At 50.1% G+C, this 23,886-nt stretch overlaps 1 protein-coding gene across 1 annotated transcript in view; it reads right to left on the bottom strand.

Moving 5' to 3' along the window:
* SIL1 (SIL1 nucleotide exchange factor) overlaps positions 1–23,886 on the bottom strand; it is a 111,631-nt gene that overhangs the window by 81,100 nt on the left and 6,645 nt on the right. The window contains exons 2-3 of the mRNA XM_018923986.3: positions 8,190–8,298; positions 5,889–6,024 (exon numbers count right to left, since the gene is read on the bottom strand). Coding sequence (XP_018779531.2) covers positions 5,889–6,024; positions 8,190–8,298 — 245 coding nt within the window. The remainder of the gene's footprint in view (positions 1–5,888; positions 6,025–8,189; positions 8,299–23,886) is intronic.

Genomic DNA, 23,886 nt, shown 5'->3' on the forward strand with positions numbered 1-23,886 from the left:
CTTCTTTAATGAGGTTCATCCTTCTAAACAGCTACGTGAAGGTTATTGGAGCTATTGCAGAAAATCCAGCCTGCTTGCACATAAAAACCAGAGCAAGGTATTCCTCATCACCCAGCACACATTTAAGCACCTCTCAGCAGCTCACAAGCTCACAGCATCCCCAGCTTGGCAGGGAGGAGATAAAAGCAAGGAATGAGAGATGTCTTCTCTGGGAAACAGTCTCTCTTGTTTCAAAGCACTTTTCCCCCACCAAACAATGTACATTTAGCCACGGGAATGGTTCCCACTGCTGATGTCTACTGCTATTACACCACCAGCAGCCTGGGCATCATTAAAGTGAAGTTTGAAATTATTCTGAAAAGCTGCAGCTTAATCCCCTCCTGTTGCACTAAAACCACTGCTTGACTCTCAGCACCTCATCCCAATGTTTATGACCGCTCCAGACCACCTGGAATACCCTGCAGGGCTCAGAATTCCACAAACCACTAGAAGGAGTTGTGGCTTGGCTCATAAAAACACAGCACTACACCCTTGTTTTGGCAGTGCCCACAGTGTAGCCCATGGCTGTGTGTTAGAGAAGCTCAGACTTTTATTCTGGCTGCTCAGAAGCACGGTTAGTTTTTGGCAGAAGGAGCATCACTGCAAAAGTCTTTTGTAACCAGTTTGAAACCAGTAGCATCATGGCCAGTAAGGGACAGGACTGACCTGACACACCAAAAACCCACCCCAAGCCCACTCTGCCCCTAAACCTGAGCAAGCAATGTGGGGGGTTTTCTCACCACATCACTGCTGCCACCACACTGCCACTTCTGGAAAAGACAGAAGAAAAGTTTTACCTACATTTGGGGGGCAAAAACTGGTTCCCAATTCATGGAATTGGGGGTCCCACTTCTTTACAGAAATGCTGAAACCAAGCTGCAGGGCAGGACACTCATGCCGTGTCTCCCTGCCCAGAGCTGGCATCCTTCAAACACATCCTCCTGCTGCTGCAGCAGGCTGGGAACCCCTGCCTGCTCACTGTCCCAGCATCTCCTGAGCCCCAATCCTGTGCTTTCACCAACAGCTGGAGGGAAACACCACCATACCTCTTACTTAGACCAGGACCAGGGCATGGAGGATGTGCTTGGTGTGCCACATCTGCCTGGCACTGCCCCACACACAAGGCAGGAGCAGCACCTGGAGCTTCAGCCCTGGCACTTCTGCCAAGGACTTGCAATTAGGCACAAGTGTTAGGGACACTGTGCCTCCTGTGATGTGAAGATGAGGGGCAAAGGAAAGCTCACGAGGGTGGGAAACAGAGAGAGGAGCCCATGAAGGCAGCTGGCAATAAAAAGGACAGACACGAGATACATTTAGGAGATAAAAAGCCTCCTATGCAAGAAGTCAGATTGAAAACAAGCAGAGGGAGAGCTACCAGGGACCGTAACTCAGCTTCCAAGCACTGAACTTTTGCTCTCAAGTCATCCTGGCCTTTCCTACCTGCTGGAATCATCTTCCAGCTCTCCTGTTGCTAGCCAGACAAGATTATAACAATTCCAGAGTTGAGATTCCTCCCCTCTGCACATCACTAACAAGTCATTTTATAAAGAAACTTGGAGAAGAAGCATTTCATCTAGTATAGATGAGGTTTTTAAAATTCCATTTGCCTTCCTTCTATATGCAAATCTGTGCTGATCTGATGATGATCTCCTATTTCCTGGATTAGACATGTCAAACTTTGCAAAAACGAGCATACCCTGGTGGTTTCAGTCTGTATTTCACAGCCCTCTCTTGACCGTGCTGCCATAAATATTTCAGAGACCTGACTACCACTGTCTGAGTTAGGTCCAGGTCAGTGAGAAGCCAATGGTTTGGACAGTGATTAATTCAGCAAAGCAATTAGCAAGAGCTGCTGCAGCTCAGGACATCCCAGCAAGCAGCAAGGTGCCCACCAACGAGGTGTGAGGGGACCCTCAGCAGCAGCTCTGTCACCACCATGGGCTGTGGCACAGGCCTGGCACAGATCCCTCCTGCCTTCTTCCTCCCCCTGCTTCAAGAACCTCCCGCCAGCCAAAGCAGCGCTGCCTCATTTGGCCACTGAGATCTCTGAAGACAGACTGGCAGTGACACTGGGCCGAGTTACTGCCCAGCCTCAGCCCTGTTCTTTCCACAGCAAGTCCTTCAAACAGCCTCTGAAAACACCTCCCTGCCGTGGCTGCCTGCAGAACTGTGTTTCCACAGGTGTAAAACCTTGTTTGAGCAGCAAATGAGATGGGAGAAGACCTGTGACAAGCAGGAGCAGCAAAGGTAGCCTGAGGATCCTTGGGAGCAGCAGCCATGGATATTTAAATGCCAAGCAATGTATCATTGGCTCCCTGCTGAACATAAGGTGGTTTCATCTTTGCAGAAGCAGCACCAGCATGTTCACATCAGCTTCACTCGGACAGCCTGATCAGCAGCAGCAGCCATGGCTCCATGGTGTTTAACTGAGAAATAATCGGGCACTGCAGAAAATTACTCTGGGCAGCACAAACACTGGGGAGTCACTGCAGATTCAGCTCTGCAAGGCAGAGCTTTAACCACAGCTGAAGGCGCAGGCCAGCTAAGCTCCCCGCTCTGCCCTGAGACATCCATCCAAAGGCCAGAGAGATCCACGCTGCACCATGCCAGTCACTGTGCCAGGCTCTGCTCCATCCCTCCAGCCTGCAGGGACTGCTCTGCAGCAAAGGCAGCCTCTCTGCCCCACTGCTGCCTGTCTGCAGAGCAATCTGTAAATATTTTGATATGTTGGGCAGAGGAGGTTCTCACTTGTCCATCTGGATTGGAAAATGGACTCATTAACTCCCAACTGTCAGCTGGAAAAGCTGCCAGAGGGTTTCTGACACATTAGGGAGCAGCAAAGTACTGCTGCCACAGGGATGGGCAGAGCAGAGCCCTGTGCAGCCCCAGCTCTCCACTCATCACTGCTGGGAGGGGTGATTAATACCCTTTTCCATTCCCAATTAAACTCCTGCCTCTTATAGCCTTGCTCTGAATCTTCACAGCAAACTCTTCCCAGAGGAGCCACTGCTGGGTGGAAAATTTCCCACCACTGCTGGGTGGAAAGTCTCAGTGTTACAACGAGATGGACAGAGCAATCCAACTTCCAATCATCATCAGGAATGCTAAACAAAATATTGGGAAATTTGGTGCCCAAATAACAAAAGTAAAATATGTTCCAGCTCCCAAGGGTACTATCACCTGGAGAAAGTGTATTCTGAAAGAAAAAAGACAGCAGAGGAAGCACAACTTCAAACAAACTCTGCTACCTGACCATGAGGAGTCTGAGCAGGAGTGTGAACCTTCATTCAGAGGACACAGCAATCCCACTCACTAAACCCCAAAAAACCTCCAGGTTCCTGTGGACTCCAAGCATGGACAGAAGGAAAAGCCCCACAGATGATGCCCAAAAGTGCAACAGCAGAGGTGCTAGAAGCCTCTCTGAGGCACACGTCTCCCTTCAGTCTGGGCCCTGTACCTGGTGCATTATTTAGTGCCAAGTGAGAAAGAAGCAATGCCTAAAAAAGTGTTAAAGGGCTTTGGGAAGTTTCACCAATCCTTCAGAGCCACCAGCTCCGGCTGCCTGGCAGAAGAGACAACTGATCTTGCTTCCAGATTACAGGCAGCACAGCTCTTAGGGCAACTGTCTCTCTGTGTTTGTATCCAGCTACCTCCAGCAGCTTGAAGTGTGCTCAAAGTGCAAGGAACCACTTGATCAAAATCCAGCTCACACTGCAGACGGCAAGGAACAAGTGCCCAAAGCGTTACAGACACAATAACAATCGAATTTGGGGGGGAGATTTGACAGGTTACAGGTTGATGACACTGCTGCAGTCCCGGTGGAAATGTGGATTGATGCAATTAGCAACAGGGAACTGGAAACTCAGCAGAGGAAAACTGGGAACACATCTATAAAAGATGAGCTGCTGCACCATTGTAGAGAAGCACAAAATCCTGCACGAGCTCAGAACAGGAACAAATTGAAACAGGAGTGAGATGGGGGAAATGCAGCTCCAAGCTCCCTTCCAGTGTTCAGAACTGTAGATCCAAATTCTAAATTCAAACATTTGCTTCCCCCAGAGAGACTGGCCTAGTTTGCCACAGGGATACAACGGGGGAGGGAGTGGGGGTGTCCTGGAGAGATGGGCAGCAGAAGGCGAACTCTGACCCAGCCCAGCCCAGCCAGGCTCTGCTCAGCTGCCAGTGAGTGCAGCCACATGGAAAACATGGCAAAATGCAGAACCAGTGGGTGGGACATGCTGCCAAGGTGCGTGGCTCTGCTGCAGCACCAAAAGGTGAATCCCTGTGCAGCCACAGCAGCAGCTTCCCTCGTGCCAGAGTTCCCTGCCCAGCCAGAGCTGTGCTCACACTGGGAGAGCGTGGGCCAGAGGCTACAGGGATGGGCTCATGCTGCTAACAGGGTCCCCAGCCTCGGCTAACACGTGCTGAAGGTGTCAGTGCCAGTCCTCACAGGGGTTTCACTCCAGAAGAACCCCCAGGAGACAGAAACCCAGGCTGGCAGCAGGAGACCAAGGCAGGCTCCTCTTTGTGCCATGTCCCCAGTGCTGGGATCTGTAGCAGTCAGAGCATGAGGCAGGACACCATTTAAGTCTTTACAAGAGTAACCAAAATTACTCTCCTCTGGGAATACTGACAAGCTCCCCACTTCCACAAGCCCTTCACTGCATGTGCCCAACATGGAATAACTACAAAAATGAAGCAGAATAAGGCACCCGAGCAGTGGAGAAGGTGCTTGTGAACAAACCCTGTAATGAGGTTTCTAATGATTGCAAGTATGTACATGTTCTGCTCCAACAAAGCTGGTGGGGATCTGCCAGGCTGAATAATGAGCAGGGACACCACACGCCTTCCATACATAATGGTACAGAAATGGAATATAAGTATATACTGCAGCTCTGTGGAACGCAGGGGCTTTTGTAGCCATTTATGTTATACAAAGATTTACATTTGGAAAAGTCATTCTGCTATATCTGGCAGAAATTTCAAGACAAATGGAACCCATACTTATTCTTTCAATGATAATACTGAGCACAGGATAAAGCTCTTAAATTCAGAGCACTTTATAAAAATTAATTACTACTTAGTTCACCCTTGTGAGGTGGGAAGGTATTACACCTGCATATACATGAGGACACCAAAGCACAAGTGGATTAAACAGCTCGTTCAGGACCCCAGAGACAGGCTAATTGTTGAAATATGTATGCACACGTGCATCTGTGTGTGTTTGAATGGATTTGGCCCCTCCAGAGCCGTCCCAGCACACGGAGGCCAAGCTGCTCTGCTGGGCTCCTCTCGCCACAGAGTCCCAGGCATGTCTAATGAAAGACACCAACCCAAAGAAAGGGAAGAGATTTTTTGTGGTTTGCACAGATGGAAATAAAAGCTAGCTTTCAAACAGCCGAGGAACAGAAAACCCATTGTTAAAAAGCTGTGCAGTGCTCCAGTGACAGCTCCTAATCAGCTTGCCACTGAGCAGCGCCACACCGGAGCACAGCAGACCTGAGAATCCACGTGCCAACAAATGTTATAAAACCTGGCCCTTGTCAAATGAAGAGAGAAAGGGCTGTGGAACCAGTGACAGAAACAGCCCCCCACCCACAAGGGGGCTGGCAGCCCACTCCTCCTGCTCCAGTGACCTGAAAGCCCTGGAACAACCGCTCCCCTCCTTGGACACTGTGCCCATGGCCTCCAGTCCCTGCACTGGGTCACCGAGTCCTCCTTTTTATGTGAGCACCAGCAAAAGCACACATTGTCATGGGAACAAACAGCCCTTGGAGTGTCTGCAAGGCTCCTGTCAGTGCTGGCAGGTGGGTTCCAGAGGCATGCTATAATTAGCCAGCAGCAGTTACCTGGACGCAGGGTTTGCCACTGATCCGTGGGGTAAAACACTTCCAGGTCTTCAGGATCAGCGTCATCCTCTGTCCCCAGCTCCTTCCCACTGTCATCTTTTATGTCGCTCTCTTCTATTTTTGTAAGGGCAAACTCCTTTTGGAGAGAAGAGATTCAGCTCATTAGCAATTGCATCTGGGTAATTTAGTGCTGGCTGAGAATACAAAATTTTTTCCCTCGCCAGCAGATTTTTTTTTTTTTTGACATCCGAGATTCTTTCCACACGGTTAAATTTAGATTTAAAGTATATTAAAGGTTAAACATGCATAACTAGCATGACATTTGTGCTGAACAAAGCAATGCAGCTTATTTCCTATTCCAGAGCAGGTTGCAGGTTTCAAACCAGCTCTCACAGAGTCTCACCTGTATTTCAGTCAGAGGCAGGAGCCCTGTCTATTATTAGGGTTGTATAACATTGTAAGACCCCATTTTCCCTTGCCTAAAAATATGTCAAACTTTTAACTTTTTCAGCTGAAATTTTCCACATGACTGGAATGCCTCAAGGCTTGTTGGTTGGTTTGGGGTTTGGTGGAATTTTTTTTTTTTTTTTTTTTTTTTCCTTAAATGCACTTATTTCAGGCTTGGAGAAGATTTCAGCTAAAATAGTTCAGCTGTTTCCAAAACAGGACACGGGAAAAAACACACCGAGTTTCCCACATGATACAAATGTGAGGATCCTCTTCTCCACCCTCTTCCAGTGTTCTCCAAGGCTTTTAAAACAATGAGGCAGGGATTCAGGGATTTAATCACCACCTCCATGGCAAGTGCAGCACGAGGCTGGCAGAGGTGTGGGAGAGCAGCCAGCACGAGCAGCTCAACATTACACCAAGGGAAGAACAGCGGGGAAAAAAATCCTTGCTGTGAGGGAAACCTTTGGTGAAAGCCTCCCTAGGGAGCTGGTGGGAGTCACAAAAAACTCTGGAGAATGCACAGAAATGACCTGTACTCTCACACCAGGCATTGACTCCTGAGTCTGGGCTGTTCTCATTCCAACAGGAACAGCTGAACTGGTCCAGGCTCATCATCCCCACAGCTCAGTGCCTGCTGAAGGGAATATTTTCAGCTTCTGAGATCACCAATTCAGTCACCACTGAAGAATTTGAGTTAACCACCCTACAGGGAATGATTAGTCCTAATTGTTGGCAATTAAGATGGAGTTACAGCTCACTTCATGAAGTGTTTGGATCTTAATCCTTAGGATATTTTCATAGGGAAAAATGTAAGTAAATTCAGAGGTTAACTGGAAATTCTGGGACACATTCTTCCTTCAGTTCTTCCACTCTTTGGGAAAAAATGCATGCACATTTTCTGTCAGAATTTGGATGCTCTGCATATAAATATCCGTTTCCAGCCTAGAAGAGTCTTTCTGAGCAACAGAAATGTCAACCTGAGCAAAACACGCACAGTAGCAACAACAGCGTGGATGTGGCACTTGGGGACTTGGGCTGGCGGTGGCGTGGGCAGCACTGGGTTAAAGGTTGTACTCAATGATCATACAGGTCTCTCCCAACCTGAACAATTCCACAATTCCATGACTGTGGTAGCACACAAAGAAGGCTGACAAACCTATAGAATGTTTTTATTTCAGCTGTGGAAAGCGACTGCGATTTCGGAAATACACGAGAAACCAGATCTTAACTCCTGCTTTTGCTGAGTGCATCAGGGGCTTGGAATTGTTCAAATTATAACAAATGCTTAAAGCTCGGGAACAATCACAGCCATAAAAGCCCAGGTTCTGCAGATGAAAATCAATGTTAACATTTTCTGAGCCAAGACTCAACAGGACTAAAAAGAAGTGAGTGGAGCAGTTATTATTTAGCTGATTTCCACAGCTCTGTGATTATCCAAGAGGGAGTTAGTGATACAGGCTATTGTAAATTTACCACCAGGCCTCCCAGTGCTGGATCTGTTCAAACACATAATGGAGACAGCTGATGTTTACCAGCTCTGCTCAGGAAAAGTGCCGGGGTTTAAATGCTCAGTAAGGATAAAAGGATGTGACTTGGTTCGTTTAAGTGTTGCTGTCACTGCCTGGCCACAGTTGCTTTGCAATACCCCATTTTCATTAGCATTTCTAGCAAAAACGGGCAGCACCACGCAAGCAATTCTTCATTTACGCAGAAATCAGTAGAATCTTTTCTGGTTTGTTTTCATAATTCAAGGAGAAAGATGTTTCCTAAAGAATAATGGGCATTTCCTTAAAGGCAAAAAGCATCTGTGTTTTATCAGTCTGAAACCAAGGTGGAACAGCTAAAACTTACAGGCACTCTCTGGCTGGAGCAGGAGAAGAGCACAGACCCCAGCAGCAGCAGCAGGCTGACTCTGGCAGTGGTGGAGAGGAGCCTGGCCCAAGGAGACATTGCCACCAGCCTGAAATGCAAAGCAAAACAAACCCAACAGTATTTTTTTTTCCATTTTTGAAGATTTCAAGACTCTTTACACAACACTTTGCAACACAGCGTGGGATCAGGGGTGTGACACTGCAGGAAGCACAACACCTCGAGGTGTGAGCACAGGGGACTCTTGGGGGCTCACTGCTAATGGGGTTTGTGACAGGTAATGCCAAGAGACTTATACTGACCCCACAGGGGGTAATATCTCTCCTGGAAAACATGAGGAGACCTGCAAGACTTGTTTAAAATCACTGTGTCAGTGCCATGGATGACAACTAGAGAGGAAAAAAAAAAGCACGGCAATCCTGTGAAGGCTTTTTATGTCTGTGCCTCATTTTAAATACAGAAGTAGCTGCGTTAATTCAAATTAAACAAAAAGACCAGCTGTACAAGGATCAGGGGTTCCTCTAATCCATATGTAGGTTTTTCTTGAGGAAAACAACATTTTGCAGAGGTCAGCAAGGCTTACTTGGTGGTTCCTACAGCACAAGGCTTTCCCTGCTGCTCACAGCAGAGGCTCAGCCCAGCCATGGGGCCAGGAGCTGGCTCTGACCATGCCCAGGTGGATCAGGGAGCAGAGCCATGGCACAGAGCCACCCTGATGGAGCACATCACGGGGGAAATGAAGGTTTCTGCTGTAGTGGGTGCACAGAGCTGGTGTGCCCACCCTGAGTGTGAGCACACACACACATGTGCCCCCAGCGCCTCACACGAGGCTCGGGATCCACCTACAGCCTTCAGCTCTCTGCTGGGCTAGGGAGTGCAGCAGCCTGCCAGCACACAGGCTGCACAAGTATTTCCTTTGATTGGCTCTAAATTTACACGCTGCTAAATTAAACTAAATGAGGTCTTTTGAAAGAAGATAGGACTGATTAGTTCCGTTCAAACACTCCTTCATTACTCATCCCTCCATCAAGTCTGCTCCTACTCCTATCCAGGTTTTAAAGAAGTTCCTCCCCTACACACAGTCCGAAATATCTTGCTTTGCTGTCCATCAGGATGGCACATCAGATAGCAGAGTTTTCCCTCCCTGAAGCAACCACTTTGTGTCCCAAAAGCAGAAAACCTGCTCACAGCAGCACCAGCTCCTGCCAGCAAAGAACCTCTTCCCCCAGAAGCCTTCAGGGACATGGAGGGAAGCCTCCTCTCCTTCCACCTTTTCACCTTGTCCTTCCACTTCACTTTATTACTTCTTCCTCTCCCTGCTTGGTTTTTGCCAGAAAAAGAAAAAGCAACCCCCCACATCCCACTGGTCAGTGGTGGACAGGAGAGGGACAGAGCAGGGAGCAGAGGTAACAGTGCACCTGATGTACTTCTGCATCCTCCAAAAACTCCTGAGCCAGGGTCTTCCTGAGCAACAGCCTCTACCTCTGAGCCACCTCTACCACATCAACTGGATTTTTCTCATTTATTGGTGTTGGAACAGATCTGGATTTCTGACACCCACAGCATCCCTGAGCAATGAGTTCCCCTGCTTAACTCACACAGTGCAGGAAAGCATCACCTCCCATTTCCTCCTTCAGTATCTCCTCTTTTCTAAAGGGTCAAAGAACTACCTCAAGGACCCACAAACCCTTATTAAACCACAGCTGGAGTAGAATAAAGCTCCCTGTTTTCATAAGCCAACCTGTGGCCAGAGCCTCCGGCTCTCTCCTGGCACATGGCCAAGCAAAACCAGGCTACAACCAACACCCAGAGGCTCCTGAGCTGCCACACCCAGAGTACAATGCACAGCCTCAAACTCCCTCTGCTCAAAGAAGATCTTGATCTTCGTGCCCTTCTAGATAGTCCCACAGTCATGACCTCAGTCCAGCGTGACCACAACACACAATTCCGTCTCATCTCAGAACAAACTAATGCTTTTTACACAGGGAACAGGTCTTGGGTTTGGTTGAGGTTTTTCAGTTATAAAACAAGCAGAAAAAATGGAATAATGAAAAATAGATGTATCCCTCAAACTTTATCTGCAAGCCTGGAAATAAAAAGGGGAAAAAAAAAAAAAAAAAGGAGAAAAAAAAAAAAAAAAAGAGAGAAATTCAACAAAGCAGTGGCTGAAAGCAAACGCACACTCCCAATAAAAATAGAGCTCACGTGTACCGAGGAGGCTGCTAGCAAATGACAGCACAGCCTCTTTCAAGCCTCCAGCCTCCTGCCTGCCTGGCAGATGACATCTGCACAACAATTAACACTTTGCTTCAATCCCAGGTAGGCAGGAGGAGCCAACATGTGCAACAGGGGCTCTGGAGCTCCTGGAGAGCAGCCTGCACAGATTGACATCTCCTTACAGACAGACGCACGCAGAGGGCAGGAGAGGATTTCCACACAGAACGTTCTGTGGACACAATGGATTTCCAGAAACAACCCTTTCAGCCTGTGAAGCAGAAAGGGTGGTCATGGTGACCCCACCTGCACAGGGAATGTTTGCTTGGATTTGAGGGCATCTTTGGGGATCCAGCACGTACAGCAGCCAGGCAGCAGCAAAACTGGACTAGGAAGGCCACAAATTCCCTTTGTGCAGAGTGGAGGGGCTGGTTTTTTTCTTAATAATCCTTTTTTGTCAAACAAAATCAGGTACTAGGGAAAGAGCAAAGGGTCAGACTCCAAGAAATCTCCACTGCTGGCAGTAGCCCTCCTATCAGAGGAGATGTTGCTGGCTGGGAGGTTCTGCTCCACAGCTCCAGAAATCCCAGTCTGCGGCAGCAGAAGCAGCCCAGAGTTGTGCTCCCCATTAGCAGGGCCATTCCACTGAGGGCAGAGCTGTGCACAGGGAGCTGCACAGCGCCAGGAACGCAGCTCCCACAGTCACAGGTGACAGCTCCAAGGAAGCCAGTGAGAGGAGCACATTTCATTAATGCCTCCTGCTGCTGGCAGCACTGTGCTCTCACATCCCCCACGCTGCCCATCCTGTGCCACTCCAACAAATCTGCCAGGAGTCTCATCTGAGCTCTGATCTGCTGCTCCAGGAGAGACATCCCAGAGCTCCTCAGCCCCAACATCAGCCTCTGGCTTTGCAGCCAGTTGGAAACAGAATTCCAGAATCACTGAGGTTGGAAGAGACTTCCAAGACCATCAAGTCCAGGCTGTGCCCCATCCCCACCTTGTCCCCAGCCCAGAGCACTCAGTGCCACCTCCAGGTGTTCCTGGGACATCTCCAGGGATGGGGATTCCAAATCCCCTGGGCAGCCCCGCCAGTCCCTGAGCACCCTTTCCATGAGGCAATTCCTGCTGATGTCCACCCTGAGCCTGCCCTGGCAGAGCTTGTAGGCCATTTCCCCTTGTCTTGTCCCTTGTTCCCTGGGAGCAGAGCCCAACTCCAACCTGGCTCCTCCCTCCTGGAGAAGGTTCCCCCGAGCCTCCTTTTCTCCAGGCTGAGCCCCTTTCCCAGCTGCTCCTCACAGCACTGACTCTCCAGCCCCTTCCCAGCTCTGTTCCCTTCCCTGGACGTGCTCCAGCCCTTCCATGTTTTTCTTGCCATGAGAGCTCAGAACTGGACACAAGATTGGAGGTCCCTCAGCAGTGCCAGCAAAGGGGACAGACACTGTCCTGGTCCTGCTGCTACCCCAGTGCTGATACAAAAATACCAATTATCTCTAAGAATAAGCAATAGCAATAAGCTAATGCTTGTTTTCACCTCGGGATGAGCTCAGGGAGCAAGATCGGTATTACAGCCTTCCAAACTGTCTGCAGATGAACGGACTCAGGGCAGGTTTCTGTCCAGGCAGCCTCACTGAGATGGCAGTGGGAGCACCAGCAGCACACTGTGTGCCTCCCAGCACAAAGCACCAACAGGGATCCCTCAGTGAGGGCAGGGCAGGGATGGGAACCCTCAGGAACACAGCCCAGGCACCTCCAGCTGAAGCAGGGCACAAAGACCTGCCAGCACTCACAGCCTCTGCGGCTGAAGGGGAAGTTTCCTGGGCAACAGCAGCTCAGGGAATGAGCTCCAGCCAGCCGTGCACAGGGGCTGTGGGACGGGAGAGGCTCTCAGGACACAGAGTGCACTCACAGTGAGCTGAGATCCCCTTCACACACAATGTCCTTGCAATGGTGGCATCCATGGCCAAGCCCACCGTGACAGGCTGAGTGATGTGCAGTGCCACAGAAAAAGGAAATGTAGCTGACCTGACCTGCAATTTTCCTCCTCTGAGCAAGAGGGTCCCCAGGTCTGTGAGGAGCACTCATGTTTGCTGGTATGCTACAGACACTTTGGGGGCACCCTGTGGCCAGCTGTCCCTCCTGCTTGCTGACTGTACAGCTACACCAACAGGAGAAAGAGGAGGTTTGGAGCTGAAATTCAGCCTGTGCCTAGGAGAGGAAACAGCTGGTGGGCAAAGAGAGGATTATTGGGAGGCCACGGAGGATTACTGGGAGGCCACACTCTAATGCCCTTCCCCAGTCACTAGCTGGGTTTGCACAACCCTGTGCTTTCAAGCAGGACAACCTGCACACACCATCACTGGAAGTCAATGCCCAGGATGATCTCAGCAGCTCTGCTCCTCCAGGCATCCTGTCTTCAGGAAAGCACCTCTGTGCCTCCAGTGGGTATCCCCAGCCCCACTACACTGAGAGCCCCAAGCCCTGCCAGAGGGTCCCACCTGGGCACGAAGCCCCAGCCAGGCAGGACAGCCCAGGGAGCAGCAGTTGTTTGCAAGCCCCCTCACACCTCCAGGATCTCAGTGGAGACGGTGTAGCTGCCATACAGACCATTCCATTCATGTCACTTATGAAATTGCTTTAAAAAAACATTTATTCTTCTTGCCTGCTCCTCATCCTTTACTCCTACTAGGGCTCTGCTCTGGTGTGTTAAAAACACTCCTACACAAAGGGAAAAGTTGTGGGAACACCTTCTTGCTGCCTACAGAGAACCCACACAGCAAGGAAGCCACACTTTGAGGCTGGCAGGAATAAACTGGGCTGGCTGGGCCCGGCCTGAGCACGGGCAGCAGGTCCCTGCAGCAGAACTCCTGCTCCAAACTGGAATCAGCCCACAGGAGGGAATTGTGACACGGGCACAGGGTGGGAGGGGCAGGATTACCATGGCACAAACACATGTTTACAGAGCGTGGCATCTACTGAGCACTCATGCAACCTTTGTAACCACTGCTAACAAATAATAACAATAAATATTAATAACCCCTCCAGGCTCCCTGTGCAGCCATCAGCTCACATCAGCCCCTCGAGCAGCAGCTTGGCCATGACACCACCCAACACAGCTCCAACAGCACAGCCAGGTGCCAGGAGCAGGACAGGGATGTGTCCAGCAGCAGGAGACAGCCCAGCAGTGCCCGGACATGGTGGGGGCAGCTCTTGGCACCAGCAGCTTCACCAGCACTGCCGCAGCTCCCCCAAGAGCATGGGAGGAAGTTGTTGTTAATCACTTGGATAAAGCCAGAACCGCACCCTCTACCCGGCCACAGCAACCCTGACCCTGCTGTTTATACAGCTCGCACAGTTTAACACTAAGCATCGTTTAGTCTGTCATTTAAATTGACTTAATTAATTCATTCAGCAAGCTGCATTCACACAAAACACTGCTCTCCAGAGGACAGGAGCACAGCTCTGAGCTGGGGCGGTTTGAAGCCTGAGCACGGCTGCCCTCGCCCTCCCCACCACTCGTTAGCAGCCGTGGCACAGGGGCCATGCTCATTAGTGCTGCTGGCAGAGGGGCCACGCTCCACCATGGCTCAGCACGACCCCAGTTCCACGAGCTGCCTCCCCAGCACCCCTCAGACCCTCCACACCAGAGACAGACTGCTGAGTCCAGGATGGGGGATCTTCTCTGCCAACATGGAGTGTGCAGAAGCAGAGCGTGCCTCAAAGATCAGAGGCTGAATTTATCATTTATTATTTATAAGCAGTGCATCTCTCTGAATTTCTGGCAGCTGCTCTCGCAGGGCTCTGTTCTGCCTGCACACCACATGACACTCACTCCTCAGAGCTCTGGGGTTGGCAGGGACCTCTGGGCCCACACCAGAGCACTGGTGCACTTTGCTCCAATTAAGAACTTTAGGACTTGCCTGGAGATGAGAGATGCACAGGGACCTTCAGGACAAACATCTTTCTAAAAGCTGTCACACTGCCTGACCTCAACCACATGAAACAGCTTTTCCCTTCCTCCTCACCTCCCCACCACCCCAAATCCCAGCCAAAACCACCTCTCGTCCTGCCTGTACCTATTCCCTTCTCCCACTCCTTGCTGCAATTTCCCATGCACAGCACATACAATAAGTGGTGTTTTCTCCCCTCACTCAGATCTACCCTTTCCATCAGTTCCTATTTGCAAGGTGACACCTTGCCTCACACTATCCCAGGAGTCTCCCAGCATTCTGTGTGTTTTTATCCCCTCTGCTTTCCCAAGATTGGAGAATCTAATAGGAAAGAAAGCACATGCTGCACTAACAAGGTCCCAGAGAATCCTGATGTCCCACTGCAGCTGGGCCCACAAATTGCCAAAGATTTAACTGGCTTATTCCCAGCCTCTCTGGAAACAGCTTTTTGGATTTTCCAAGTTCCTGCTGTTCACCGTGGTTCTCATAGGGAATAACAACCTCCTTCCCCTGTCAGATGCCAGCTTCCCTATAAAGAAACTCAATTAAGAGGTTAAGAAACCATGAAAAATTCCTGCTCATTGTTACAGAAATCCAGCGGTGATGGCTCCAGCACACGACTCCCACAGCAGCACCCACACCACTCTGCCTGCCCAGCACAACCACCCTGGCTGGATCTCAGCCTGTCTCAGCCAGCACCCCCAGCTCAGCATGCAGGTTTCCCATGGGGATTGCCAAGCCAAGGAACCCCTGCCACTCCCTGCAGAGCACCTGGCACGGAGGTGCCCCAACAGTGGGCACGCAAAGGACTCCTGCAGCTGCCCTATCGATCCACCAGGAACCATGAGCTGTGAGTTTTATGAAAAATGCATTTTCTCACCTCTCCACAGAGCGTCAGTCAGTGGTGACAGCTCTGACTCCCTGTGACAAGCCAGGGGACAGGGAGCAGCAGGGAGCAGGATGGCACAGGGGCAGCAAACGTGGGGCTCGCCTGCTGCATGCTCTGGATATGTGCTCAGGAATAACATGGCATAGCAGCTTGTGGATTGAGTTCATGGGATGCCTGGCTGGATGCCCAGCCCTGGCTTGGCTCCCACATGCTTCCAGTTTTATGGCAAGCCCCCAGTTGGAAAGGCAGAGGCCACTGGGCTCCACCTTGTGGGTCAGACCCAGTGAGGTTTTGCCAGACTGAAAGCAAATCCTGGGATAAAGCCCTAACAAGCCACTCTCAAACCCATCCCTGAAGGGGAAGAAGGAGCTCTCTGAGACTGAGCACAACCTGCTGCCATGAGGTACCCTCAGAACCAGTCCTCACTTTGCCCCCAGTCCCTGAATCAATCTGGACACATCAATCCCCATGCTGGGGCTCAGCTACTCCATTCCATCATGGACACCACGGTTATAAACACTGAGGTCAGCAGCAATATCTCCCTGTGCTTGGATGGAAGGCTTGATATAAGTTTGCTTTTTTTCCCTCCCTGCACTGGTCTTTTCTCAGTGGTTGCAGAGGATGCCTTTGTTAAGCAATTAAATAAGCCCTGGGACAGGAATGAACACGAAGGGAGAGCTGAGAGACTGCCAGTCCCACCAGAAGTGACTCTGGTGGTGCTTGCCATCCTCTATCCAGGCATTTCCCACCAAGTCTGAAAAGCAACTCTTGCCCTACAACCATCAAAGTTTCCCCAGGACAAAGCCAAAGCAGAACAGCCAGCCACGGCAGGCAGCATTCCTTCAACAGGGTTTTTCTTAAGGAAATTTAAATTAAAACAAGCCCCAAGGGCTGCAAATGCAGAAGCAAATGCACAGACACAGAAAGCTGAAAGAGAACATAATTCCTTCCCTCTCCTGTTGTTCATCTGCCCCCCTGCTTTGGGGAATGGTTTGTTGCCTTTTAGAGCTATTTTAGATGTTACTTGCAGCAATGTGTGGAAAAAACAGTTGGAATGTGATGGTGCAGCATTCTTTTTAATTAAACAATCCCTCAGGCACAACGGAATGGCTTCAGTCAAGCCCAGGACACTGCAGGTCTGCCTCCTCAGGGGGAGATGCTGGCCCCACTCCTCCAGCAGAGCAGAAGGTCTCCCAGGCCCCTCTGGAGGTCTGCTATCAGATGGCCCAGATCTTCCCCAGGGTTTGTGTTCTTTCTGCTGCCATCCTGGCTTTTTGCCCTATCAGCCTCTGCTAAGCAGAGCTTTGATCTCCAAGCGACTCCTAGTTCAGGGACCTTCTTTCCTTCTGCTGCCCAAACACGAAGGACATGGAGCTGGAGCTCCCCATCACCTCACCTTCAGATGGGAAGGCTTTGATGTGGCACTGAGTGCCTGGATCTGAGATTCCTCTGGTCTCTTCAAACAGCAGCAGAGCCACAGCTTGTGATCCGTGCAAAAGAGCATTTTCCTTGGGAATGGAAGTCACGCCAGCATTCATCTCCACCTTGTCATGGCAGAACAAGCTGCATCGGTGCTTCAAAGAGCTCCCAGCCTTAAATCCTTATAAAATGTTGACTATGTGGAGAACCTGTCTCTGAACGTCTCATGAATCCCAGCAGAGGTTATGAAACAGCTTTCCTGTGACTGCCTGCAGGACCCCATGCGCCCCGCTGGAACCGCAGCACCACGGGGCACCCCCACAGGGAACGCTCTGCTGCCCCAGGGAGATCTGCACTCACAGGTCATGGAGAGAGAATTAAAGAGGTAGTAAAGCTCCCAGGTCCCTCCTGGGCTCCATGACCAGGCTCCGTGCTCCTCAGAGCTGTGGGGTTCACTCAGGAGCAGTACTTCAGCTCCACCCCCACTGCCCCTCAGCCACAGCACTCCAAAACATGCTCTGAGGAAGGAGAAGAACTGAGATGTGTTCTGAGTGGGCTTCCTCCACAATTTTTTTTTTTTTACTCTGTTTGTAACCTCAGTACCTTCCAGTCAATACACTGGTTCTCATCTGGAGCTCAGACCAAGAGCAGGAGATCCAGACACTCAAAAGGAAAATCCTTTTGGTGAGACACCCTTTAAAGAACCATTTCATGGACTGTCATATCTCAGTAGTTGAGCAGCACTGCTTCACAGAAGGTTCTTCCTTTGACAGTCCTGGCTGTCACTGCACTGCTGGCTCTGCAAACACCCAAGCAGCAGCCAAAGGACACAGGGACTTTCACTCTCCATGTCTTGGTATTTGCTGTGAGATGATTGGCAAAGCCAAGGCTCAAAATCTGCTGTCAGAGTGAGCAGCAGGCTGTTCCCACAGGCACCCTCAGCTCTGATCAAAGAGGCACCTGCAGCACCTTCTTCTCTGCTGTGAGACACCAGAACATCCTGAGCAGCTGCCTGTGCATCCCGGTGGTGCCATGGCAGGTGGGGACATGACACATCCACCACAGGTCCACCAGACCACATCTGTGCATGTCTGAGCTTCTCCCACAATGACTGCAGCCCTCAGCTGTCCCCCCCCTGCACACAGATTTTACACCCAGCTGTTCTGCAGAGCTCCTCCATCAGCTGCCATCTAAATGAAGCTGCTCTGTGAATCCAGGCTGTTTCAGTGACAGCCTCCACAGTGACTTCCAGTGACCACACATGTCACATGTCAAGACAAGTTTTGGCACTGACCCCAATGAGGGAGTGAGAAATCTCGACGCACCCAGAGGCAGGCAGGGGCAGTTCCTCATATGTCAAAGGGAACAGCAGTGGGAACAGGCCACATGTTTTCTGAGGCAAGGACCCTGTCATTTATGGAACAAATGGTACATTTATTGTGCTATTCAGGAAGAAATAATAACTACAGTGGCCTCCAGTCTCCAGCTCTTTTAAGTCTGTACTTAAAGAAAGGGCAAAAAAAGACCAAAGTAAACAAGGCTTCCACAAAACCCTCTGAACTGGCTTTTAGCTGCTGGACAAAAGCGTGGCAGCAGGAACTGCTCTGCATTGTCCCATCTCGTTCCTGTTTTGTAACAGCCTCGGCACTGCAGGCAAAGCACGGCAGCAGCAAAGCCCTGCTCGGGTGCTGGAGCTGCCCTGACCTCCAGCTCCTGCCTCACCACTGTGCTCCAGGTGTGCTCCAGGTGTGTTCCAGGTGTGCTCCAGGTGTGCCCAGCTGCCCTGGCACATGCTGCCTGCTGGGCTTGTTCACCCTAGGGCAAGGAGCAGGGAGCCAGCCCAGACACCTGTGATGCTATGAGGATTTTTTTGATTTTTTGCCTTTTCTTTTATATACCTTTTATGTATTCTCAGTGCCCTTAACATGCACATTTGTAACTCCTTAAGTCTGATAACTTACCATAAGCCTGGCATTCTGCTGTGCCAGAAAACCAAGCAACCTAAAGGCCTCTCAGCTGGAGGCCGGAAAGCCCTATGCTATCTTGAGAAACCAAGGTCCCATCTAAAATACATCCTGTAAACTAAATTTAAGCTCATCTAGTGAGGAGTACTTTAAAACAGGAAGATATCACACTATTCCTTCAAGCCTCTCATTGAGGCATTCTTGTTAAATATGCTAATTTGAAAGGCCTGAAAATTGTATACATGATCTACCATGTGTGTGCATTTCAGCACATTCCACCTTGGTGAAGTGGTGCACCATAAAGATCCTTATGAAATACCAAGATAAAACCCTTTATCCCTTAACCATGTCTGGCTCTTAATTTTAAGATCAAGGAAAAGGCATCACCTGGTGGGCTCCGCGTGCCCAAGGACATGGAACAGCAGCACCCGGGATGCACAGCTCCAGGATGATCTCCCGGGAACACGTTCCCAGCACACATAACTCTCTGTCTAATCAGGCACTCAGCCCTGTTTTGGAGGAGATTTACAGAGAGGTTTTTTTTCTCTTGGAAGCAATAATAGATGGACAGCAGGAAAGGGAAGAAATTAATGAACAAGTAATCATTCCCAAAGTTGCAAATAGGAGCAATTCCTCACTCTGACAATTCTGGAAAACAAGATTAAAATGCTTAGGGGACATATTCTGAAAACTGCAGGTAATAGAACAGATAAAATGTATTTACACTATCTCACAGGGGACATGTACTTTTTATTCTGCTGCTCATTGCAGAGCTAAAAGGGTGTCCTGAAAAAAAGGAACTTAACAAAGCGTTTTTAGTGTCAACTGGGTCTGGTTCCAGAACACAGGTTCTCCTCTGCCCTGCAGCCAACACGCCAGGGGAGCCACAACCAGCACCTGCAGACACACCCAGCACACAAACATCATTAATAATCCATGCCAACAGCACCGTTACCAAGCAGCGGAAGGGAGGCTGGGATGGCAGGGGTGGGTCACAGCAACGCTCCCTGCGCTGATGCTTCCTAAGAGGAGGAGGCAGGGCTGCCTTCCTCCACTTCCCAGCGCCCGCAGAGCCGCAGCTGCCAGTGAACAGACTGTGCCTCAAGTAGCCGCCAGCAGAAACAATTTGTCATGTGTCAGATCAAATAAACTCTTATAAGGCCACTGTGCTCCCTGAAGCAGACGGCTGCCAAACTCCAAAGGAGAAATCCAAGGAAGCGAGCCGGCCGGTGTCAGCCCCCAAGTGCTTGTGGAGCCCAGCACTCTTCTTGTTATGAGACATCAGCTCCCGTGCAGCACCCCCACGCCAGGCAGCCACCAGCAGTTCCCATTAGGAACAAGGATTTGGTGTTAAAATTATTACTCCACATAGTCCAGAAACTCCACATTCCTCATCCAGCAGCACAGCACCTCGCTCATCCCAGGGAGCCTGAGGAAGGCTGGTATCTGCCCGATGTCTGGAATGGGCTGCAATGGATTATCACTTGTCTGAGCAAGTGCTGCTTCCCTCCCGGCCAGCACATGCTCTCCTGCTACAAGAATTTCCTCGAAACTGAATTCCAGATTACTACTTTTTCATTTTAAATAGTCCTAGAGACTTATTTTTGTTCACTCCCAAGCACCATTACAGTTTCCCATGCATTGGGCTTGTGCCCTAGTGTTGAGGCCCCTCGCAGGTCCTGTTTGCTGCACAGTCCTGCAAGAGCCACTAAAGCATGGGGCCCAGGCATGTCCTTGTCTGTGATCCTGCTGGGCAGAACAAGCTCCTAAAAATGCTGTGGGCATTTCTGCAAGAATAAGTCATGCCAGCAGTACTGTGAGGATCTCAAATCACTCACCTACTCCTGCAAAGACTAGGCTCAAGCACTCCCTGGTCTGCACAGAGGGCACATCCCTCAGCCCAGGGCTCAGCTGCTGCCTCCAGATGATCCAGTGTGCTCTGGAAGCAGCCACCTGAGCCCTGCCATGGCCAGGAAAGCCTCTCCTTCTATAGATGGTGGATAATGGCCCCATAAAAGTGAGTCTGCAAGCAGCCTGAGGTTCCTGGCTGGAAGGAGATCAGTTTATGGCACAGTGAGAGCAGGCTTAGGGAGAAAGGCAGGAGATGCAAAGGAAGGAGAAGCTGGACATGTTGCTTCAAGTCACCAGAAAGCAACCTCCTGCCTCAAACCCCAGCAACAGAACCTTGACACTGCCTATGAACAAAAAGAAGTGAGCAAATGGGAAATCTGGCAGCCTAAAGCAAGGAACAAGGAATCAGGCATGGGGCATTCCCCCAGCATTAGCAGGGCCAGTACAAGCCTCAGCTGTGTGGGGTTTTCCCAGTTTATTTAAAGAGCGTCCGGTGCCTGATGATGAGTTATATTTATACCCCTCTCCAGCCACAGGGACTGGCAGGAGCACAGGACCCCATCCATTGTTCCAGGAGCCTCTCACCCAGCTCAGAACACAGCCCTCAGCCGGCCCAGGCACCAGGAGAGCTGCAAAGGACTCACGGCACTGCTTCCAGCAAGGAGCAAATACAGGCTATGCCTGGAACACAGCAACTGTTACACCGAGATCCCAGGGAGAAGGAGGAGGTTACAGACTCCAATCTGTCATTTCCACTCATGGTTTTCAGGCACTTACAGCTGCACAGACATCAGGAGTCAGGTTCCCACAGATTCCCAGCCTTTGCGTGCTCGTTTCCAGCCAGCAGCTCTCTGGACTGTAATCCAGCCCAGCTCAGGGGTGGAAAGCAGTGCCAGCTCGAGGCACAGCCCTTGCCCCCAGCCTTTGAAGACAGGTTAAGCAGGCAAAGCTTTAGGCATCAACCCAGGACATGGCTTGAACTCACATCTCTGAATGGAGACTCTTCCTCTGAAAAATTAATGTTTTTTTCAGCTCTCTGCCTTTGAGAGATTTCTGAGAGAATCAAAGGGTTGGAATGCAGTGGGAGTCACACTCACATCAGATTCCTCAGCAAACTCTGGTTCTGTTCCTGAACAATGGTAATTTCTCCAGACACCTGGAGAAACCAAGTCTGCCTCAGCCACCCCATCTCACCCTGCTCCTCAAATCTGAACAAAGGAGCCCATTTACAGCACCGGTGACAAATTTCTTTACCCAAGAACACATGTCCAAGTGCCACGCTGTGAGTACTCAGATGGTTCCCAGAAGCCTCCTGCTGAAGTGCAACACTCTTCCTGAGCTTCCCCACATATACTCTGTACTTGATTACGCCACGCTTGCTGGGAGAAGAGGAACAAAATGCACTCCAGAGCCACTTACTGATTCCTGATTTGAGTACAACCATGGCAGCCACACCATTTTTCCCTCCCTTTCCAAGGTTGGCACATGCCATGTCCAGCTCCCAGAGACAGGAACCTCACACCCAGCCCTTCTGTTCTGTCACCCTCAGGAGGGCCCATCTGGAGGAGCCATCACACACTAGGTATCAACAGAGTATTCAAAACTACATGCAGAACTTGCAGAAGCACTTAGATCACCCATAGCTCCTGCTGGAGATTTTCCACAGTGTAAGAGTTTATTTTGTGGGCAGGAAGAGAGCAAGAAAATTAATTAAGGCAGAGTAAGAAGAAAAAACTCCTCCTGATGTGAGTTAACTACACTAAAGCAGCAGTTGTGAGCAGGCCAAGTCCATTTTAAGGGCTATACATTTTCACTTCCACAGTCTTGAAAAGGAAAATGAAGAGACTTTGTTCTGTATGCATATTGTCCACCATTTGTTATTGTCTGTCTATTGATGCTCAGTTGAAAAACAAAATTTAATTAAACCCCACAGTATTGCATTGCCTGCCTTTGAAATATGCCTGCATTAGTGGATCATTACAGAAAATGAAATACAGCTTCATATCGGATTTTTCAAATAATGTCCTAAAACTGTTACAAATTAAATAATACTCCTGCAGAGAGAAATTAAGAGACAGTGTTTTTAGCAAGGGCAAAGAGATCTTTACGGATGAAGTCTGGAATAAGACGTGGAGGCAATGAGGCAGAGTTGCCACAGGGCCCTTCCAGACCTTGTTGGGAGGGTTCTGTGTACCAGAAACTAGAAAGGAAAGAGTGTGCCAGGGGCAGGCACGTGGAAAGGGCAGTGTCCCCAGGCCCCCAAGAATGTCTGCATGACCAGAGCAGGGTTTTGGGGTGTGCTCAACTCAGAGAGGTGTTTCTGCATGTGGGAAAACTCACTGCAGCCACACACCCTCCACATCCTCCGCAAACCCGGCCAAAGCAGCAGCAGCCACAGGAAATGAAGCCTCATAACCACTCAAAGCACTAAAAGCCTGGACACTCAGTGGGCAAAGAAAGGGATCCAGGAAGGTGCTGTTGTGGCAGGATGAGAAATACATACAAAGGGAGGAGAAAAGCAACAGGAGCTTTGTTATCTCGGGGTAAGTAAAAGCACAAGTGGGTCAGTGAGTCAGCATTGGGCACAGCGGCAATGCCAGATGTGGAACACAGCAAAGCAGGTGAATATTGCATGAGCCTCACAGCTCTGGCTTCAAGAGCACCTGAGCTGATGCCAAGTGTTCTTTGACGATTTATTTACTCCAAGAAATCATTTTCCCTAAATAAGAGGAGCCCGTTACTGCATCCTTCTTCACATGAGCCTGGAAAAGGCTGCGCCCTGCAGCTCCTGAGGCCTCATCTCCATGGTGATGCACCAACCAACACACACACACACACACACACTGACTCCAGCAAGAAGGCAAACCTCCCCAAAGGAAAGGCTGAACCTCTCCAAAGGAAAGGCTGAACCTCCCCAAAGGGAAATGCTGAACCTGCCCAAGGGGAAAGGCTGAACCTCCCCAAAGGGAAAGGCTGAACCTCCCCAAAGGGAAAGGCTGAACCTCCCCAAAGGGAAAGGCTGAACCTGCCCAAGGGAGAGGCTGAAGATGGCAGAGCTCTCAGCAGCACGAGCCCTTGCAGAAGGTGTGCTGCAGGTACTGGCAGGCAGGGCTTTCCCGAGAAGCAGAGCAGGTCAGCTCCGCTGTAAAAAAATAAAACCTTGCAAGGGCACCTCTGGATCTATTTTATAGGAAAACAGTAGATTTCCAGCTGCTGCCCATGCCAGGGAGCAGCAGCTAAGAGACAAGTTCCTGTAGTTCTCATCAGCCTGTAAATCAATTATTTCTAGGAAGAAGGTTCAGCATATAATCATTGAAAGCTGTCAACTTCCAGCCCACACAGAGCTTCCTCTGTGGAAAGGCTGCTGGTCTGTGAGCCACGGACTCCTCACCCCT

The sequence above is a fragment of the Serinus canaria genome, chromosome 13 (genome assembly GCF_022539315.1).
Source record: "Serinus canaria isolate serCan28SL12 chromosome 13, serCan2020, whole genome shotgun sequence".
NCBI lineage: Eukaryota > Metazoa > Chordata > Aves > Passeriformes > Fringillidae > Serinus > Serinus canaria.